This window comes from Hirsutella rhossiliensis (assembly GCF_020360975.1).
Source record: "Hirsutella rhossiliensis strain HR02 chromosome Unknown scaffold00015, whole genome shotgun sequence".
In the NCBI taxonomy this organism is placed as follows: domain Eukaryota; kingdom Fungi; phylum Ascomycota; class Sordariomycetes; order Hypocreales; family Ophiocordycipitaceae; genus Hirsutella; species Hirsutella rhossiliensis.
The window spans coordinates 416,243-432,525 of record NW_025408681.1 but is presented as its reverse complement, the minus strand read 5'-3'; the positions used below and the strand labels follow the sequence as shown (position 1 = coordinate 432,525).

Sequence of the window (16,283 nt, the reverse complement as noted above, 5' to 3'; positions counted from 1 at the left end):
TGGGCACTCGAACGGGAAGTTCTTCAACGTTATCGTTCGACACTTTCTTCGCCTAATAGGACCAAGATCGAGACTTGGGTCACTCAATGGCAAAAAGTCCTTACTGAGGCAAGACAACTAGGGTTACCTGACACCCAGGACCAACGCCCTACTCAAGACTTCCTCCAAGCTGTTTCGTCTATCAACCCTTCTTTCACCGACTACTGGGTCAATAAGATGGAAGACGAAGCCGCCTTAGGAAAGCCAGGATGGCAAACAGAATTCCCTGACGGCATCAAGATCAGCGAGATCTTCGAACGCGCCCACCGCATCAAGGTTGCTACCAACAGCCACAAGGGATCTTTTGGAGCCTCTTTCCAAGGCAAGGAAGAAAAGAAACAAGAGTCCCAGGACAACACCACCTGGAGGTCAACAAAGAATTCTGAAGGAATTCCGTCATGCGTCTGTGGAAGTTACCACTACTTCCCACGATGCTACTATCTCATTGAGTCAATTCGGCCTGATGGGTGGACACCTAATAAGAAGGTTGAACGGAAAATAACGAAGATTCTTGACTCTAATCCTGGACTAAAAACAAAAATCAATGCTATCCAAAGTAGCAAGCAAAAGGAGAAATCAGACACCCCTGATGGCTCTGACACCTCTGCATCCGTCAAAGGAGCAGCTTTCGCCGGCCAACGGTACTTTTCACACAGAGGACCTTCTCGGGACCGATCCCAGAAGCGTACGGCTGTGTCGCCTGTGCAACGAAGACCAACTTCAGAAGCACCATCTTTGCAGCTCCTAGACGCCCCAAGCGTACCTAGAACGGCCAGCTTTTCTTTAGGAAAGGGAGTGTACCCTCTGCGTGACTCCTTCATCCTCGACTCTGGATCCGACACGCATATCTGCAACGATCGATCCCGCTTTCGTAACTACTCTGCTCTGGAAGAGCCCGAAGAGCTCTTCTCGGGCGATAGTCAACTTCAAATCCTTGGCTACGGCACAGTCCGTATGAGGCTGGAAGACGGTCTCTTCCAACTCAACGAAGTCGCCTTCGTGCCAAACTTTCACACAAACATTGCATCTCTTGACCGCTTTCTAGCAAAGGGATACAACTGGAACCCAACGTCTGGACTCGTCTATAAAGACGATCAGATGGTATTTCACACTCGACGACTATTCCGTCAACCGGTTATCGAGTATAACCCGATTCAGGAGGATTCTCACGCCTCTAACTTCACTTCTTCGTCGGCTCAACGACCGATACAAACTGCTGACGCCACACTTTGGCATAAGCGTCTTGGGCACCTCAACGCTCAAGCTCTCGAACATCTTGTTGCGAACACAACAGGATCAAAGATAAAAGGCCCAGTTACCGTTGACTGCGAGGCCTGTTCCATTGCAAAGGGAAAGAAGGTTGTTTCACGCCGACCTTCTCAAAACAAAGCACCTCGACCTTTCTGGAGAATTTACATCGATATCTTCTCTATGAACACGTCTTTTAACGGCAAAGAAGTTGTTCTTCTTGCAAAGGATGAATTTACCTGCATGTTGTTCATCTACACTCTCAATGACGCGACGCAAGACTCCGTCATGACCGCTCTTAGGAACCTTGAGGCGATGATACAACGCCAATGGAACCTACAGATTTGTGTTATCCACCGAGACAATGATCGTGCTCTTCAGTCAGACTACGAGGCGTGGATCAGTGACAAGGGGATCACCAATGAGCCAACTGCCCCTTACACTCCCGCTCAGAATGGTCCTGCAGAACGATCTGGGGGGGTAATAGCTACCCAGGCAAGAACGATGAGGATTGACGCCAATCTTCCATCTGATCTTTGGCCTGAAACATGGACAGCCGCTGTGTTCCTGCATAACAGATCGCCCTTGCAGAACCGGAACTTCCAGACTCCTTTCCAGCTGCTTAACCAATGGCTGCAAAACAACAACCGCGACACAGGCTATCAACAGCTCCAGCCTGACATCACTTTTCTCAAAGCGTACGGCTGCCGAGCCTACCCTTTGACGACCCAGGCCCTTCAGAACAAACAGAAAAAGGACCTCAAGACCGACCCTCACACGGAAATCGGTTATCTAGTGGGATACGACTCCACTAACATCTTCAGGATTTGGATCCCTTCGTCATCCGAAGTCCGACGAGTTCGAGATGTGACCTTTAACGAACACGAGTTCTACGAAGGAAAGGTAGAGCCACAGAAGCCTATCCCTCAACGCTTGGAAGTACAGCTTCCAGCACACATCGAAGACGAATCGGAATACGAGGAAATCCCCACTCGTATGGAAGAGCATGATCCTCAACCGGACACCCCTTCTTCGACTACATCGGGTCAAGAAGACACCAGCACCATCCAGGTTCAACTGGAACACTCTGAACACGAAAACTCAGAAGACCAGGATGAGTTTCACGATGCGGATAACCCGTACCCGACACCTGATCCCGCTCAGAGCGATCAGCAACTTCGACGTTCATCACGTCCGCCCAAGCCACGGAATTTCGGCAGCTTTGCTAGTTCCCAAAACCACTTCCACAGCTCCTTCTTTCTCGGACGAGAGGAAAAGCTTCATTCTCGATCTCTCCCGCCAGAACCCACATCGTACAAGGAACTGAGTACACACCGCTTTGGCCCTCAATTCAAGGAAGCAGCCCACGCTGAATGGAAATCCCTCCAAAAGAGAGGAACCTTCAAGGCTGTTCCGCGAGACCAAGCAACAGGCAGGCCGTTGCCCCTGACCTGGGTGTTCAAGTACAAATTTGACAAGCATGGCTTCCTTATCAAGTTCAAAGCCCGCTTATGCGTACGGGGAGACCTTCAAAAGCTGGGTGACAAAGACACCTACGCTGCCACCCTTGCCGGAAAATCATTCCGCGTTCTTATGGCCATCACAGCCAAATTTGACCTCGAATCCCGACAGCTCGATGCAGTCAACGCCTTTGCCAACGCCCTCTTAGACGATGATGAGGAGATCTATGTGTTATTCCCAGACGGATACTATAGACAAGGCTGGGTCTTACGCCTACTCCGGGCACTCTACGGCTTACGGCGTTCCCCTCTACTTTGGCAGAAAGAGCTTACTGCAGCATTCAAAGAGCTCGGCCTTTCGCAGTGTCCTGACGAGCCCTGCATTTTCCAGAACGACTGGCTCACAGTCTTCTTCTTCGTTGACGATATCGTCTTCCTCTATCGCAAGGATAACGAGGATGCAGCTGATCATATGGTTGCAGCCCTCAAGAGGAAATACGCTATGACTGATCAAGGGGAATTGCAGTGGTTTCTAGGTATCCGTGTCCTTCGCGACCGACCTAATAGGAAGCTATGGCTCTGCCAAGATTCCTACATTGAACGCATGGTTCAACGCTTCAGTCTCAACAGACTAGACCACTTTAAGGGATCCTTTCCTTGCAACGAAGTCCAGCCGCACAAAGGGCAGGCTTCCCTAGACCAAATTCAGTTATACCAGAGCAAAGTTGGATCGCTAAACTATGCCGCCTGCATCACGCGCATGGACATAGCCAAACCGGCATCAAAATTAGCTGAATCTCTCAACAACCCTTCCGAGCAACACCAAAAGCTCGCGGATCACCTGATCGAGTACCTACACGCCACTAGGCACCTCGCAATTCAGTTTTCAGGCTGCTCTAGCCTCAATGGAGACCTCGTCACTCCGCTCCAAGCACATCATTACAGCGACTTCCAAAGCGCATCCGACGCCGCTTTTGCTGATGATAAAGACACTCGCAAATCATCACAGGGTTCAATTCTTACCCTCTTCGGTGGCCCTATCGCCTGGAAAGCCGGAAAACAGGACACAGTCACTACTTCGTCTACAGAAGCTGAGCTTCTCGCCCTTACGCACACAGCTAAGGAAACCATTGCCACTTTCCGTCTCTTTCAGCAGCTTTCTCTTAAGCTTGACGGGAAACCTACAATCCAGTGTGATAACCTTCAGACAATTCGTCTTGTCACACAAGATATCCCTCGCCTTCGCACAGCCCTTCGTCACGTTGACATCCACTCCTGTTGGGCAAGGCAGTCATACGAGCAGGGCTACTACGACCTTGTTTATACACCCACTTCGCAAATGCTTGCAGACGGCCTTACAAAGGTTCTACCAGGCCAAAAATTCACTCACTTCGTCAAACAACTTGGCCTCATTGATATCTCTTCACTTCTAGAGGTATAGGTTCTTCAGTTTGCACTGCCCACCAGCCAGCACAACCTGGGGGGGTATGTCACACAGAGTATATCAGCCTCCAACAGTCTGATTCCCTATTCGCACAGTTAGCCTATATTTTAGGTCGTGGCAGTTTGTAATGCCATATTAGTGATGGATTCGAACCTTCTAGATGACATCGTCATCTAGGCTGCCTGGGTGGCGACATCGCCACTCAACCCAACGTCACCAGTATAAGAAGCCAACTTCTTACCATCACTTAGATAGAGAATCAAGAGTTGTTCAGTCCCCGATCTTCATGCTTGCTCAGCTCATCCTCCGTGCGATAGGGGCGGCCAAGGCAGCAGCGGATCGACAGAAGCCAGCAGCCGCTGTTCCGGGATATCCAGCCGCGGCCGACATCGGGGGAGGCTCTAGCGACACAGCCATGGAGCGCGGCAGGCCCGGCCCTAGGTCCGGCGGCACGGCAAAGACAGCTTCAGAGGATACAGCCCTGGCCGGAGCGGGCCAGAGGGTGCCACGGGGACGCGGCCGAGGCGCAAAGCCCAGTGCAGAAATGAAAGCCAACGCGCCGGTATAGTTCCCAAGCAGGCTCCCAGGGTCGGTCGACGGAGAGAGGTGGTTAACGTGATGTAGATGAGACGACGATGGGCCCGCCGCCCCCTGGACAGAGACAGAAGAGAAAGCGCAGCCCGGTTGGCAAAGAAATCGAGGCAAGACATGGCGGCCGCGCGTCAAGCATGGCCGGGCCGTCCCTAGGCCCCACGGCAAGTCAACAGGCGCCTCGGGATATCCTGCCTCGGCCAGTAGCCACGATGGAGAGCGCTATAGGGGACACGGCTGAGGCTGTAGGGCCTGGCGAGGCAATAGAAGGCCAACGCGCAGGTAAGGACTATGAACGGTGCCAGGGTATATATATATAGATGTCTAATCGGATATAGATGGGATGACGAGAGGCCCGCTACCTCGAGAGAGACAGAAGAGGAAGGGCAACGCCGCCAGCGGACAGACCGAGGCAAAACGGAGTCGCGGCGACCAGAGGCGGCCAAGGCCAAGGCAGATGCAGGCCGAGGACCTGGCGGACGTGCTGCGGGGCCTCGAAGAGGAGTTCGAGGCGGGTGAGAGGCTGGCCGACGAGCGGGCGTGGTGCGCGCCGGTGCCGCGGGAAAGGGAGGTCAGGACAGTGCGGAGGTTCTACCGGGCGTTCCACGACGCCGGCACGCTACCGACCGCGACGTGCACGCTATGCTACCGGAAGCAGGCCAGGTGGAGCTCAGGAGATGGCGTGGAGGGCTGGTCGCGGCACGGCGCGGCGCAGGGAGGCGGGCGGTCGCCGTTCGGGTGCCGAAGCTGCTTCCCCGAGGGCGCGCCGGTGCCGGTGTGCGCCGAGTGCGCGCGGCGGGTCGGGCGCGACGGCGCATCGGCGGCGATGCACCTCCACCGGCGGCTCGGCTGCGAGCACGTCTACCCGGACGAGCTCAAGGGCCTGACGCCGGTCGAGGAGAAGCTGATCGCGCTCAACTCATGCTACGGCTTCGTGACGAAGTACAGCATCCCCGGCGGCCAGAGGCAGGGCGTGAGGTACCCGAGGCACGTCAAGGGCCACATCACGGTGTTCCCAAACGACGTCCAGGGGCTCGCGACCAAGGTGCTCCCGCACCCGCTGCTCCGGGTCATGGACGAGATCCACGTCTCGTGGCAGGGCGCCGAGAGGCCCGGGCCGCGGGACTTGTCCGGCCTGCTGTCTGTACGGCGGCGGCCGGTGGAAAGGGCGTTGGCGTGGCTTAAGGAGAATAACCCGCACTATAGCGAGGTCGAGGTCGACACGGCCGAGATGGACAGCTGGGGGGAGCCGGCGCACGGGGTGCCGGCGGCGGTGTGGGAGCGGCTCGAGCACAACGAGCCGTCGGCGCGCGAGAGGACGCAGACGGCGCAGCTGGTGCCGCCGACGGAGCGGGCCATGGACGACGAGGGCGTCGTCGAGATCGAGGAGGTGCTTGCGATGCTAAGGCAGGGCCGGGACCCCGCCGAGGGCCGGCCCGACCCCGGGCCTACGTACGAGGGGGCGGGTAACGGCGAGGATCTAGAGGGCGCTAGGCCCGAAGAGGAGGGGGACATAATTAACGAGGTAACGTCGTCCGGCATGTTCCCCCTCGACGGGGCGCCCGAGGTGGCGGACGCCGATAAGATCCGCTTCGCCCGCGAGGCTATCGGGACCATAGGCCCGAGGACATGGGTCAACATGGCGGCGGGAGGGGCGGCGGGAGGGGCGGCGAGGAGCAGCGGCCGTGGCGGCGACAGCGAGCCCTACATACAGGTGCGGCGCGGAGACGAATTTGCCGACTCGGCAGACGCGTCCTTCTTCGTCAGGGCCTTCCCGACCCTGTTGCCCTTTGGGCTAGGCGGGCCGAGGCTCGCCGACGAGGCCGCCGCGGGCGAGGGCGCGGCCGCGGCCGCCGGCCGGCGGGGCGGCGAGGCGGAGCGGGTCGCCGAGGGCCTCACGTCGACGCGGAACATGAACCTACAAGCCTGGGCCGACGTCGTACTACGGCGCCACGGCGGGCGGTTCGCGACGCACCCCATATTCGCCTTCCTCGTCTTCAACATGGGCGTACGGTCCAGGAATCGCCAGGCTAGTATGCTGGGCGTGACGAGGAAGAACTTTGCAAGGGTCGAGGGCCTGCTAAAGTCGTTAACGACGCAGAGACTCGAGGCGGCGAAGGTCGAGCTCGAGGCTACGGGCAAGACTAGCGACGACGGGGTGACGGAGCTCCTCCGGTCCCTCTCGGTGTTCGGGCACAGGCAGCCCATGTCCAGGGGAGAGCCGCCTAGGCATGCGGAAGAAGATACTCTCCCTTATTATTAGGTACGGGGTGCCGGTCATCTGGTTCACGCTGAACCCGAACGACATCACGAACCTAGTAAAGCTACGGCTGGCGGCGTACCGCGCCCGTGACCCCGACGCGGCCGAGGCCTTCCTAAGGGACCTCGGGAACGCGTATAAGCGGACGCGGCTCGCCATATCGGACCCGATGAGCTCGGCCGTCTTTTTCCACCGGGAGATGACGCTCTTCTTCGAGCACTACGTCCGGACCGGGGAGGAGTCGGTGTTCGGGCACGTCGGGGCCTACTACGGGGCCGTGGAGACGAACGAGCGAGGTGCCCTCCACCTCCACGGGCTCCTCTGGCTAAGGGGCAACAGGGGCCTCGGCGAGGCGCTCGCGGGCGCCGACACGGAGGAGCAGGCGGCGTGCCGGGAGCGAATCGTCCGCTACGTAGACAGCGTCTTCTCCGAGGTAAGGCAGCGATAAGGTTCTAGAGAGAAGGCCCTCCAGATATATGCCACTCAGTACGGACAGAGGAGAGGGTTCTAGGCTAACCCGGGGCCACAGGAGCTAGACGCAGAAGGCTACTGCGCCGTGCAGGCGGAGAGGTCGGCGACGGCGGACATATCGTCGCGGCTCGACGACGTCGCGCGCTTCACAGACGCCTTCAACGAGGAGGCCAACTTCTGCGCGGGCGCGACGCAGGTCCACACGCACAGCGCGACCTGCGTAAAGTACTCGCTCGGCGGCGGGCGCGCGAGGGGAACCTCTGCCGGTTCAAGGCGCCGTGGAGGCTGGTGGAGAGGACGGCGCTGACGACGGACGGGGTGCTCGAGGTCCGGCGCACGCATAACATGGTCAACCGGTGGAACAGGGCGATGGCGGTCGGGCTGCGGCACAACCACGATATCTCGTTCATCGCGACGCAGCGTAAGACTATGGCCCTGATCTACTACATCACCAACTACGCGACCAAGGTCGAGGACCCGGCGTGGAAGCGGGTGGCCGCGGCGGCCGAGTTCCTCCCGACGCTAGAGGGGGAGCTAATAGAAGAGAACAGCGGCAGTAGTAGCGAGGGCAAGAGCGAGAGGAGAGGGCCCAGGGCTAACGAGGAGGTAGCGATAGGGCCAGAGCCTACTATAGGGAGGAATAAGACGAGGACGTTCCTACTCAAGGTAGCGAACCGGGTCTTCACAGAGCGGCCACTCTCGCAGGTTGAGGTAATAGCCCACCTCCTAGGGTATCCGGCGGAGTTCAGCAGCGGCTCGGCGTGGGCGTACGTCAATGCGAACCAGCTCTACTGGGCCGTCTTCCGCCGGTGGAGGCATCTCCAACGGGCAAGCGGCGCGGAGGCGACAGGCGACGCGCCGGACGAGACGTCGTGGAGGAGGCCGGGCCGAGAATTCCCCTCGTCGAGGCCTACCGTCACAGGGGGGAGCTCCTACAACGGCTTTGCCTCTACGACTATACGTCACTTATAAGGCTGAGGCGGGCCGGCGGCAGCGCCGACAGCAGGGCGGGCTGGGGCGAGATACCCCTCGCAGAGGGCTGCGCGGCAGGGAAGGGCTGGGTGCAGGTGCTTAGGCGACCGGGCAAGGCGGCGACGGTGCGGCTAGACGGGTACCTAAGCAAGGAGTTCAGTAAGGAAGACGAGGAGTCATGCCACCGAAGGTACGTATTATAAGGTAGGAAATGCCTATAGGAAAGGCAGCTTGAGGATACATATAGGCTAGGTCGGCTAACGGCACCCAGGGCGGCGGTGCAGCACCTTGCCCTATTTATACCATGGGAGTCATTTGTCAGCATAGGAGCCGGCGACATCAACGATATCTGGGCACAGGCGCGATCGTCGCTCTCCCCGAGGGTCGCGCGGCTCGTAGACAACGTACAGCTCCTCCGGCGGTCAGCGGAGGACGCGAAGCGCGACGCCAAGCAGTGGGCCGCGACAGCCGAGGAAGACAGGTCGACAGCGCCACAGGCCGAAGACGAAGGTAGGGCCACGGGGAGCGGCGGCGAGGGGGCGTACCGCGGCGGCGGGGCGGGCGACACGGCCCGGCTCATCGACGTGGTCCGGAATGCAGCCGCCGCGGGGCAGGTGACGGCGCAGTCGACAGAGCTGCTAGGGATGACGCAGCAGCTCTGCCGGTTCCAGCAGCCCGGGCTCGAGTCAGCCGCCGAGCTCGCGGCGACGGTGGTAGCGGAGGATGGGCCCGTGAGGCGAGTCAACCTACCGGGCTCGGCGCTCTCGGGGGCGCTGCCGCGGCAGGAGGAGGTGCGGGCTATTAAGTCGCAGCAGAGGAGCGCCGCGCGGGAGCGGGAGCGGGCCATACAGGGCATCCAGGGCTCACAAGGCGGCGGGGCGGCGGCAGGCGTCGGGGCGGACCGCGGCGCGGCCCTCCGCGGGGTCATGGGGATTCGGCGAGGACGACATGGACGTGACGGCGGCCGACGGCGACCCAGACGTAGGCACGGCGGCGGGGATGCGCGTGCGGCTCGGCCCGTCGAGCTCGTTCCTCGCCGCCGGCCGAGCTGGCAAGGAACTGACGCTGAACGAGAAGCAGTCAATTGCCCTCCTCATCGTATGCCGGCAGCTCGACCAGATCCGGCAGGCCAACGAGGCAGGCGGCGACGGAGAAGGCCAGCTCTGCCTATTCGTCGGCGGCGAGGGCGGCACCGGCAAGTCGCGCGTCATAGAGGCGCTCGTCGAGCTGCTCGCCCGGAGGGAGCTCTCGAGCCGGATGCTCGTGACGGCGACGTCGGGCACGGCTGCGGCGCGGATCAACGGCATCACCCTCCACTCGGCCTGCGGCCTCACGGTCGGCCAGGCGGGAGGGGCGACAAGGGAGCTGGACGGGGTGCGGCTGCCGGGCGCGGGCGAGCGCTTCGTCGACGGCCGGTCGCGCATGGACTGGCGGGAGAAGGAGGTACTCGTAATCGACGAGGTCAGCATGCTCGGGGCGCGGACGCTGCACGCGGCCAACGAGCAGCTCCGCCGGCTGCGGGGGTCGGCGCGAGACTTCGGCGGGATCCCGGTAGTGATCCTCTGCGGCGACTTCCACCAGTTCCGGCCGGTGCAGGAGCGGTCGATCCTGCTGCCGAGCGCGGCGGTGTCGTGGGACGAGGACAGGGCGTTCGCGGCCGAGCAGCGGCGGCAGCACGACGAGGCGCACGCGCTGTGGCGGCGCTTCACAACGGTCGTCATGCTCGACGAGCAGATGCGGGCCGCCGGCGACCCAGAGCTGCGGCGGCTGCTCGGGCGGATCCGCCGCGGCGAGCAGGACCGGTCGGACCTCGAGCTGCTCAACTCGAGGTGCCACCGGCCCGGCAGGCGGATCGCGTGGGAGACGGGCGTGACGGTGGTCACGCCTCTCAACCGCAACCGCTGGAACCTCAACCTCGAGGCGGCGCTCGCGTTCCGGGCGCTGCGGCGGACGGCGGCGCGCGTCTTCCTCTCCGAGCACAAGTGGAAGGACGGCGAGCCGACTGAGGAGGAGGCGGTGCTGATGCTCGGCCAGGGCGACGACAGCGCGACGCCGGTGCCGGCCGTCTTCGTCTTCGTGCCCGGCATGCCGGTCGTCGTGAACCAGAACACGCACCAGGGGCTGAAGGTGGTGAACGGGGCCGGCTACACGGCGGTGGCCGTGATCCCCGACCGGGCCTTCCCCGGCCACCGGGTGTCGGCGGAGCTGACGCTGCACTTCGGGCCGCCGGCGGGCATCGTGCTGGCGTCGGAGACGACCCGGGACCTCCACTTCGTAGGGATGCCGGCCGGGACGATCCTGCTGACGCCCATCAGCGTGAAGATCACGGCGCAGCGGAAGCGGCCGTGGCAGCGCAACGACGTGAGCCGGCGGGGCCTGCCGTGCGCGGCGGCCTTCGCCTGCACCGACTACAAGGTGCAGGGCGGGACGATCGAGCGCGTCGCGCTCGAGCTGCGGGGGGCGAGGACGACGACGGTCGAGGGCAGGGCGGTGGCGTCGCCGTGCGACCCGTACAGCCTCTACGTGCAGCTCTCGCGGTGCCCGACGCTCGACGGCATCACGCTCGTGTCGGAGGTGCGGGAGCGGGACTTCATAGGGAACCGGGTGCCGAAGGAGATGACGGCGGCGCAGGCACGGCTGGAGGAGCTAAGCGGGCTGACGACGCGAGAGGCGGCCGGCCTACTCCGCGGGTGAGGACGCGGGCGAGGAGGGCCGAGGCAGCCCGGCCCCAAAGAAGACCAATGAGAGGGAGTCTTCAAGAGATGGCCAAGAGGAGGGGGGGGCCAATCAGGAAGAGGCTTCAAAGGGGGCAAAGAGGGGAAGAAAGAGCGGGAAGAGGGGTCGAGTTACGACGAATCAGAGGTAAGAACGGCGACGAATGAGAAGATGAGGGACACGGGGTAAAAAGCGCCGACCAATCAGAGGGCCGGAAAGTGGGTTGGAAATTTTTGGAACAGGTAAGGCAACCCCGCACGGGTTGCGCAATACCCGTTGATCTTGGTGTGGGGCCACAGCAGCCCAACACTTAGTTGGGCTGCTGTGGCCCCACACCAAGATCAACGGGTAAGCCTTTCGGAACGAAGATTACGACCGGAGGGGAAGAGAAAAGAGCAAACATAAGAGAGGCAGAAGGAATAGATAAGGGACGAGAAGCCATTGGTAGGACCTACATCTAGGGAATAGCCGAGGCCATATCGGCCGCGGGGTAGTGCAGCAGGCGTCAGTCAGTAGGGACCATAGACAGCTAGCGCGCGCATAATAGTAGGTAAGTAGCATACGTAAGGACATGCCAAGTCGGGAGGTAGAGGGAATATGGATATGTGATTAAGAAGCACATGTTATGCGCCGCGCGGGAGCATGGCGAAGAGAGGGGGCTATACGTCAGCGGCATATATATGAAGAATGTTTGCCTAAGGAGGTAGTAGCATAGTAAGTAGGTAAGGCCAAGAGAGCAGACGCAATAGAGGAGCAGCACCCATTACGATGAAGCCAGCCAGCATCGAATGGCAGCACGGGGCGGAGAGCGGCGTAGGCCCAGCACGGGAGGCAGCCAGAGGACCATACACAGCAATGAGGTTCAGGCCGATCTCGGCGGCGCCGGTGCCCGGTACGGAGGGCCGGCAGGGGGCGCATGAGAGGGCGTCAGGGCTGGTGCTGCCGAAGCGAAGGCGGCGGGCGGCCGGCCGGCGAGGAATCAGGGAGGGGACCGGCGCGGGGGAGGCAGGCACGACCAGGGCCACGGCGGGAAGGACGCCCCCAGGCACAAGCGACCAGGGGGCGATGGAAGGGAAGACGGCGCCGTCGACACCGGAGACGAGGCGGGAGGCGAAACGTAGAGAAGCCGGCGAAGGCGAGGGTGGTTTCCTTCTCACGCCGCCAAGCTCCGGCCGAAGCGCCGCGGCCCGGGCGGGAAGGAGGCCGGGGCGGCCAAGGCAGCAGATCGACATAAGCCAGCAGCCGCTATTCCGGGATATCCAGCCGCGGCCGACATCGGGGGCGGCTCTGGCGACACAGCCGTGGAGCGCGGCGGGCCCAGCCCCAGGTCCGGCGGCACGTCAAAGACGGCCTCAGAGGATACAGCCCCGGCCGGGAAGGGGGCCAGGGGGTGCCATCGGGGACGCCGCCGAGGGCGCACAGCCCAGTGCAGAAATGAAAAGCCAACTCGCCGGTATAGTTCCCAAGCAGGCCCCCAGGGTCGGTCGACGGACAGAGGTGGTTAACGTGATGTAGATGAGACGACGATGGGCCCGCCGCCCTCGACAGAGACAGAAGAAAGCGCAGCCCGGTCGGCAAAGAAATCGAGGCAAGACATGGCGGCCGCGCGTCAAGCATGGCCGGGCCGTCCCTAGGCCCCACGGCAAGTCAACAGGCGCCTCGGGATATCCTGCCTCGGCCAGTAGCCGCGATAGAGAGCGCCACAGGGGACATGGCTAAGGCCGCAGAGCCTGGCGAAGCAATAGAAGGCCGACGCGCAGGTAGGGATCCTAAACGGGGCCAAGGGGTGTGCATAGAGACGTCTAATAGGGTATAGATGGGATGACGAGAGGCCCGCCACGTCGAGAGAGACAGAAGAGGAAGGGTGTAACGACGAGACAGAACTAACAACGGGGTGCACGTGCCCGTGCACGGACCACACCCCAAGGCTGTATATAAATCTCTGCCTACGGGGCTTCTCTTCTTTCTTTCTCTTGGACCCCTTAAGCTAGAAACTTCGTCCATAGAGCCAATACAAGGATAGCCGTCAAGGCTTAGTTCTGGCCGTGACAAGGGCAGTGCCGCCAGCGGACAGACCGAGGCAAAACGGAGCCGCGGCGACCAGAGGAGGCCAAGGCCAAGGGAGATGCAGGCCGAAGACCTGGCGGACGTGCTGCGGGGCCTCGAAGAGGAGTTCGAGGCGGGCGAGAGGCTGGCCGAGGAGCGGGCGTGGTGCGCGCCGGTGCCGCGCGAAAGGGAGGTCAGGACGGTACGGAGGTTCTACCGGGCGTTCCACAACACCAGCGCGCTACCGACCGCAACATGCAGTCTCTGCTACCGCAAGCGGCCCGGGAGGAGCTAAGGGAGATGGCGTGGGAGGCGAGTAAACCTACCGGGCTCGGCGCTCGGGGCGGCGCTGCCGCGGCAGGAGGAGGTGCGGGCTATTAAGTCGCAGCAGAGGAGCGCCGCGCGGGAGCGGGAGCGGGCCATACAGGGCATCCAGGGCTCCCAAGGCGGCGGGGCGGCGGCAGGAGTCGGGGCGGACCGCGGCGCGGCCCTCCGCGGGGTCATGGGGGGATTCGGCGAGGATGACATGGACGTGACGGCGGCCGACGGCGACCCAGACGTAGGCACGGCGGCGGGGATGCGCGTGCGGCTCGGCCCGTCGAGCTCGTTCCTCGCCGCCGGCCGGGAGCTGGCCAAGGAGCTGACGCTGAACGAGAAGCAGTCGATCGCCCTCCTCATCGTCTGCCGGCAGCTCGACCAGGTCCGGCAGGCCAATGAGGCAGGCGGCGACGGAGACGGGGAAGGTCAGCTCTGCCTGTTCATCGGCGGCGAGGGCGGCACCGGCAAGTCGCGCGTCATCGAGGCGCTCGTCGAGCTGCTCGCCCGGAGGGAGCTGTCGAGCCGGATGCTAGTCACAGCGACGTCGGGCACGGCGGCAGCGCGGATCAACGGCATCACCTCCACTCGGCCTGCGGCCTCGCCGTCGGCCAGGGCGGCCAGGCGGGAGGGGCGACCAAGGGGGTGGACGGCGTGCGGCTGCCGGGCGCGGGCGAGCGCTTCGTCGACGGCCGGTCGCGCATGGACTGGCGGGAGAAGGAGGTGCTGGTGGTCGACGAGGTCAGCATGCTCGGGGCGCGCACGCTATACGCCGCCAACGAGCAGCTCTGCCGGCTGCGGGGGTCGGCGCGGGACTTCGGCGGCATCCCGGTGGTGATCTTCTGCGGCGACTTCCACCAGTTCCGGCCGGTGCAGGAGCGGTCGATCCTGCTGCCGAGCGCGGCGGTGTCGTGGGACGAGGACAGGGCCTTCACGGCCGAGCAGCGGCGGCAGCACGACAAGGCGCACGCGCTCTGGCGGCGGTTCACGACGGTCACCATGCTCGACGAGCAGATGCGGGCCGCCGGCGACCCCGAGCTGCGGCGCCTGCTCGGGCGGATCCGGCGGGGCGAGCAGGACCGGTCGGACCTCGAGCTGCTCAACTCGAGGTGCCACCGGCCCGGCAGGCGGATCCCGTGGGAGACAGGCGTGACGGTGGTCACGCCGCTCAACCGGAACCGCTGGAACCTCAACCTCGAGGCGGCGCTCGCGTTCCGGGCGCGGCAGCGGACGGCGGCGCGCGTCTTCCTCCGAGCACAAGTGGAAGGACGGCACGCCGACGGAGGAGGAGGCGGTGCTGATGCTCGGCCAGGGCGACGACAGCGCGACGCCGGTGCCGGCCGTCTTCGTCTTCGTGCCGGGCATGCCGGTCGTCGTGAACCAGAACACGCACCAGGGGCTGAAGGTGGTGAACGGCGCCGGGAACACGGCGGTGGCGGTGATACCCGACCGGGCCTTCCCGGCCACCGCGTCTCGGCGGAGCTGACGGTGCACTTCGGGCCGCCGGCGGGCATCGTGCTGGCGTCGGAGACGACCAGGGACCTCCACTTCGTCGGGATGCCGTCCGGGACGATCCTGCTGACGCCCATCACCGTCAAGATCACGGCGCAGCGGAAGCGGCCCTGGCAGCGCAACGACGTCGGCCGGCGCGGCCTGCCGTGCGCCGCGGCCTTCGCCTGCACCGACTACAAGGTGCAGGGCGGGACGATCGAGCGCGTCGCGCTCGAGCTGCGGGGGGCGAGGACGACGACGGTCGAGGGCAGGGCGGTGGCGTCGCCGTGCGACCCGTACAGCCTCTACGTGCAGCTCTCGCGGTGCCCGACGCTCGACGGCATCATGCTCGTATCGGAGGTGCGGGAGCGGGACCTTATAGGAACCGGGTGCCGGGAAATGACAGCGGCGCAGGCCCGGCTAGAGGAGCTAAGCAAGCAGACAACACAGGAAGCAGGTAGCCTACTCCGCAGCTAAGGTAGGCGGGATTAGGACCATCACGATATTTATTCAGGGGAGAGGAAGACATATCTTAGCAAACTCGCCACCAAAGCGTCTTACTTCATCATCACCGAGAAGAAGATGAGAAGAAGGATAGAAGTAGGGATAACAAGGGCAACAACAGCTAGACTAGAAAAGGCAAGCGTACACACATATACCACTGGGTAGAATAGGAAGGCATAGATCTAGACAAAGACGGGCCAATATAGAAGGGGGGCTTTAAAGAGCGCGAAAAGACCAAGCACAAGAGCCTCCAATCAGGAGTACGATTCAAAGGGCCCAAAACGCAGAGGGGGGGAGGCAGAAAAAGGAGGGGGAGGAAGGACGTAGGAAGGGGTAAGTTATGGCCATATGGCCAATCGGGGGCGAGAACGCCGACGAATGAAAAGAGCTCAAAAGCGCCGACCAATCAGGGGGCCGGAATGGCGGGGGGAAATTGATGGCGAATTTTTTTTTCCCCGGGGAGGAACCCTTAAGTCCTTTCGTTCCGAAAGGCACGAGAGGAAGGCTCGCCAGCCGCGGCTCGCGCAAAGAAGCCTTTCGGAACGAAATTTGGCGACAAGAGAACCGGAGAAGAGTTGGCTACAGAAGAGAGAGAGAGAGTTGGCGACAGTAGATAGGAGACAGGAAGAAGAGTGAGGTCGAGATACGAGACACGGCGAGAGACGTAGAGCATTATCGTGAGTGAAACCGAGACAGAGCGTCGGGGAGGCAGGCTAGGCCGCTGGAG

The 16,283-nt window shown here is 62.2% G+C and overlaps 3 protein-coding genes across 3 annotated transcripts; all 3 read left to right on the top strand.

Annotated features, from left to right (window-relative positions):
• Positions 1-1,741: 1,741 nt before the first annotated feature.
• HRG_10182 (reverse transcriptase (RNA-dependent DNA polymerase) domain-containing protein) lies at positions 1,742-3,842 on the top strand (the record flags this gene model as incomplete). Its single annotated transcript, XM_044868653.1, has 5 exons — positions 1,742-1,767; positions 1,866-3,283; positions 3,335-3,596; positions 3,737-3,757; positions 3,836-3,842. The coding sequence occupies 5 exons, from the start codon at positions 1,742-1,744 to the stop codon at positions 3,840-3,842; spliced, it is 1,734 nt and encodes a 577-aa protein (XP_044716008.1).
• A 1,397-nt stretch (positions 3,843-5,239) lies between these two features.
• On the top strand, positions 5,240-11,179 carry HRG_10181 (PIF1-like helicase domain-containing protein; the record flags this gene model as incomplete). Its single annotated transcript, XM_044868652.1, has 9 exons — positions 5,240-6,969; positions 7,046-7,475; positions 7,572-7,733; positions 7,787-8,081; positions 8,148-8,280; positions 8,364-8,675; positions 8,757-9,276; positions 9,374-10,759; positions 10,838-11,179. The coding sequence occupies 9 exons, from the start codon at positions 5,240-5,242 to the stop codon at positions 11,177-11,179; spliced, it is 5,310 nt and encodes a 1,769-aa protein (XP_044716007.1).
• Positions 11,180-13,325: 2,146 nt separating this feature from the next.
• On the top strand, positions 13,326-15,529 carry HRG_10180 (PIF1-like helicase domain-containing protein; the record flags this gene model as incomplete). Its single annotated transcript, XM_044868651.1, has 5 exons — positions 13,326-13,448; positions 13,608-14,120; positions 14,177-14,832; positions 14,885-14,969; positions 15,044-15,529. 5 exons carry the CDS (start codon positions 13,326-13,328, stop codon positions 15,527-15,529), a joined length of 1,863 nt encoding a protein of 620 aa, XP_044716006.1.
• Positions 15,530-16,283: the final 754 nt, after the last annotated feature.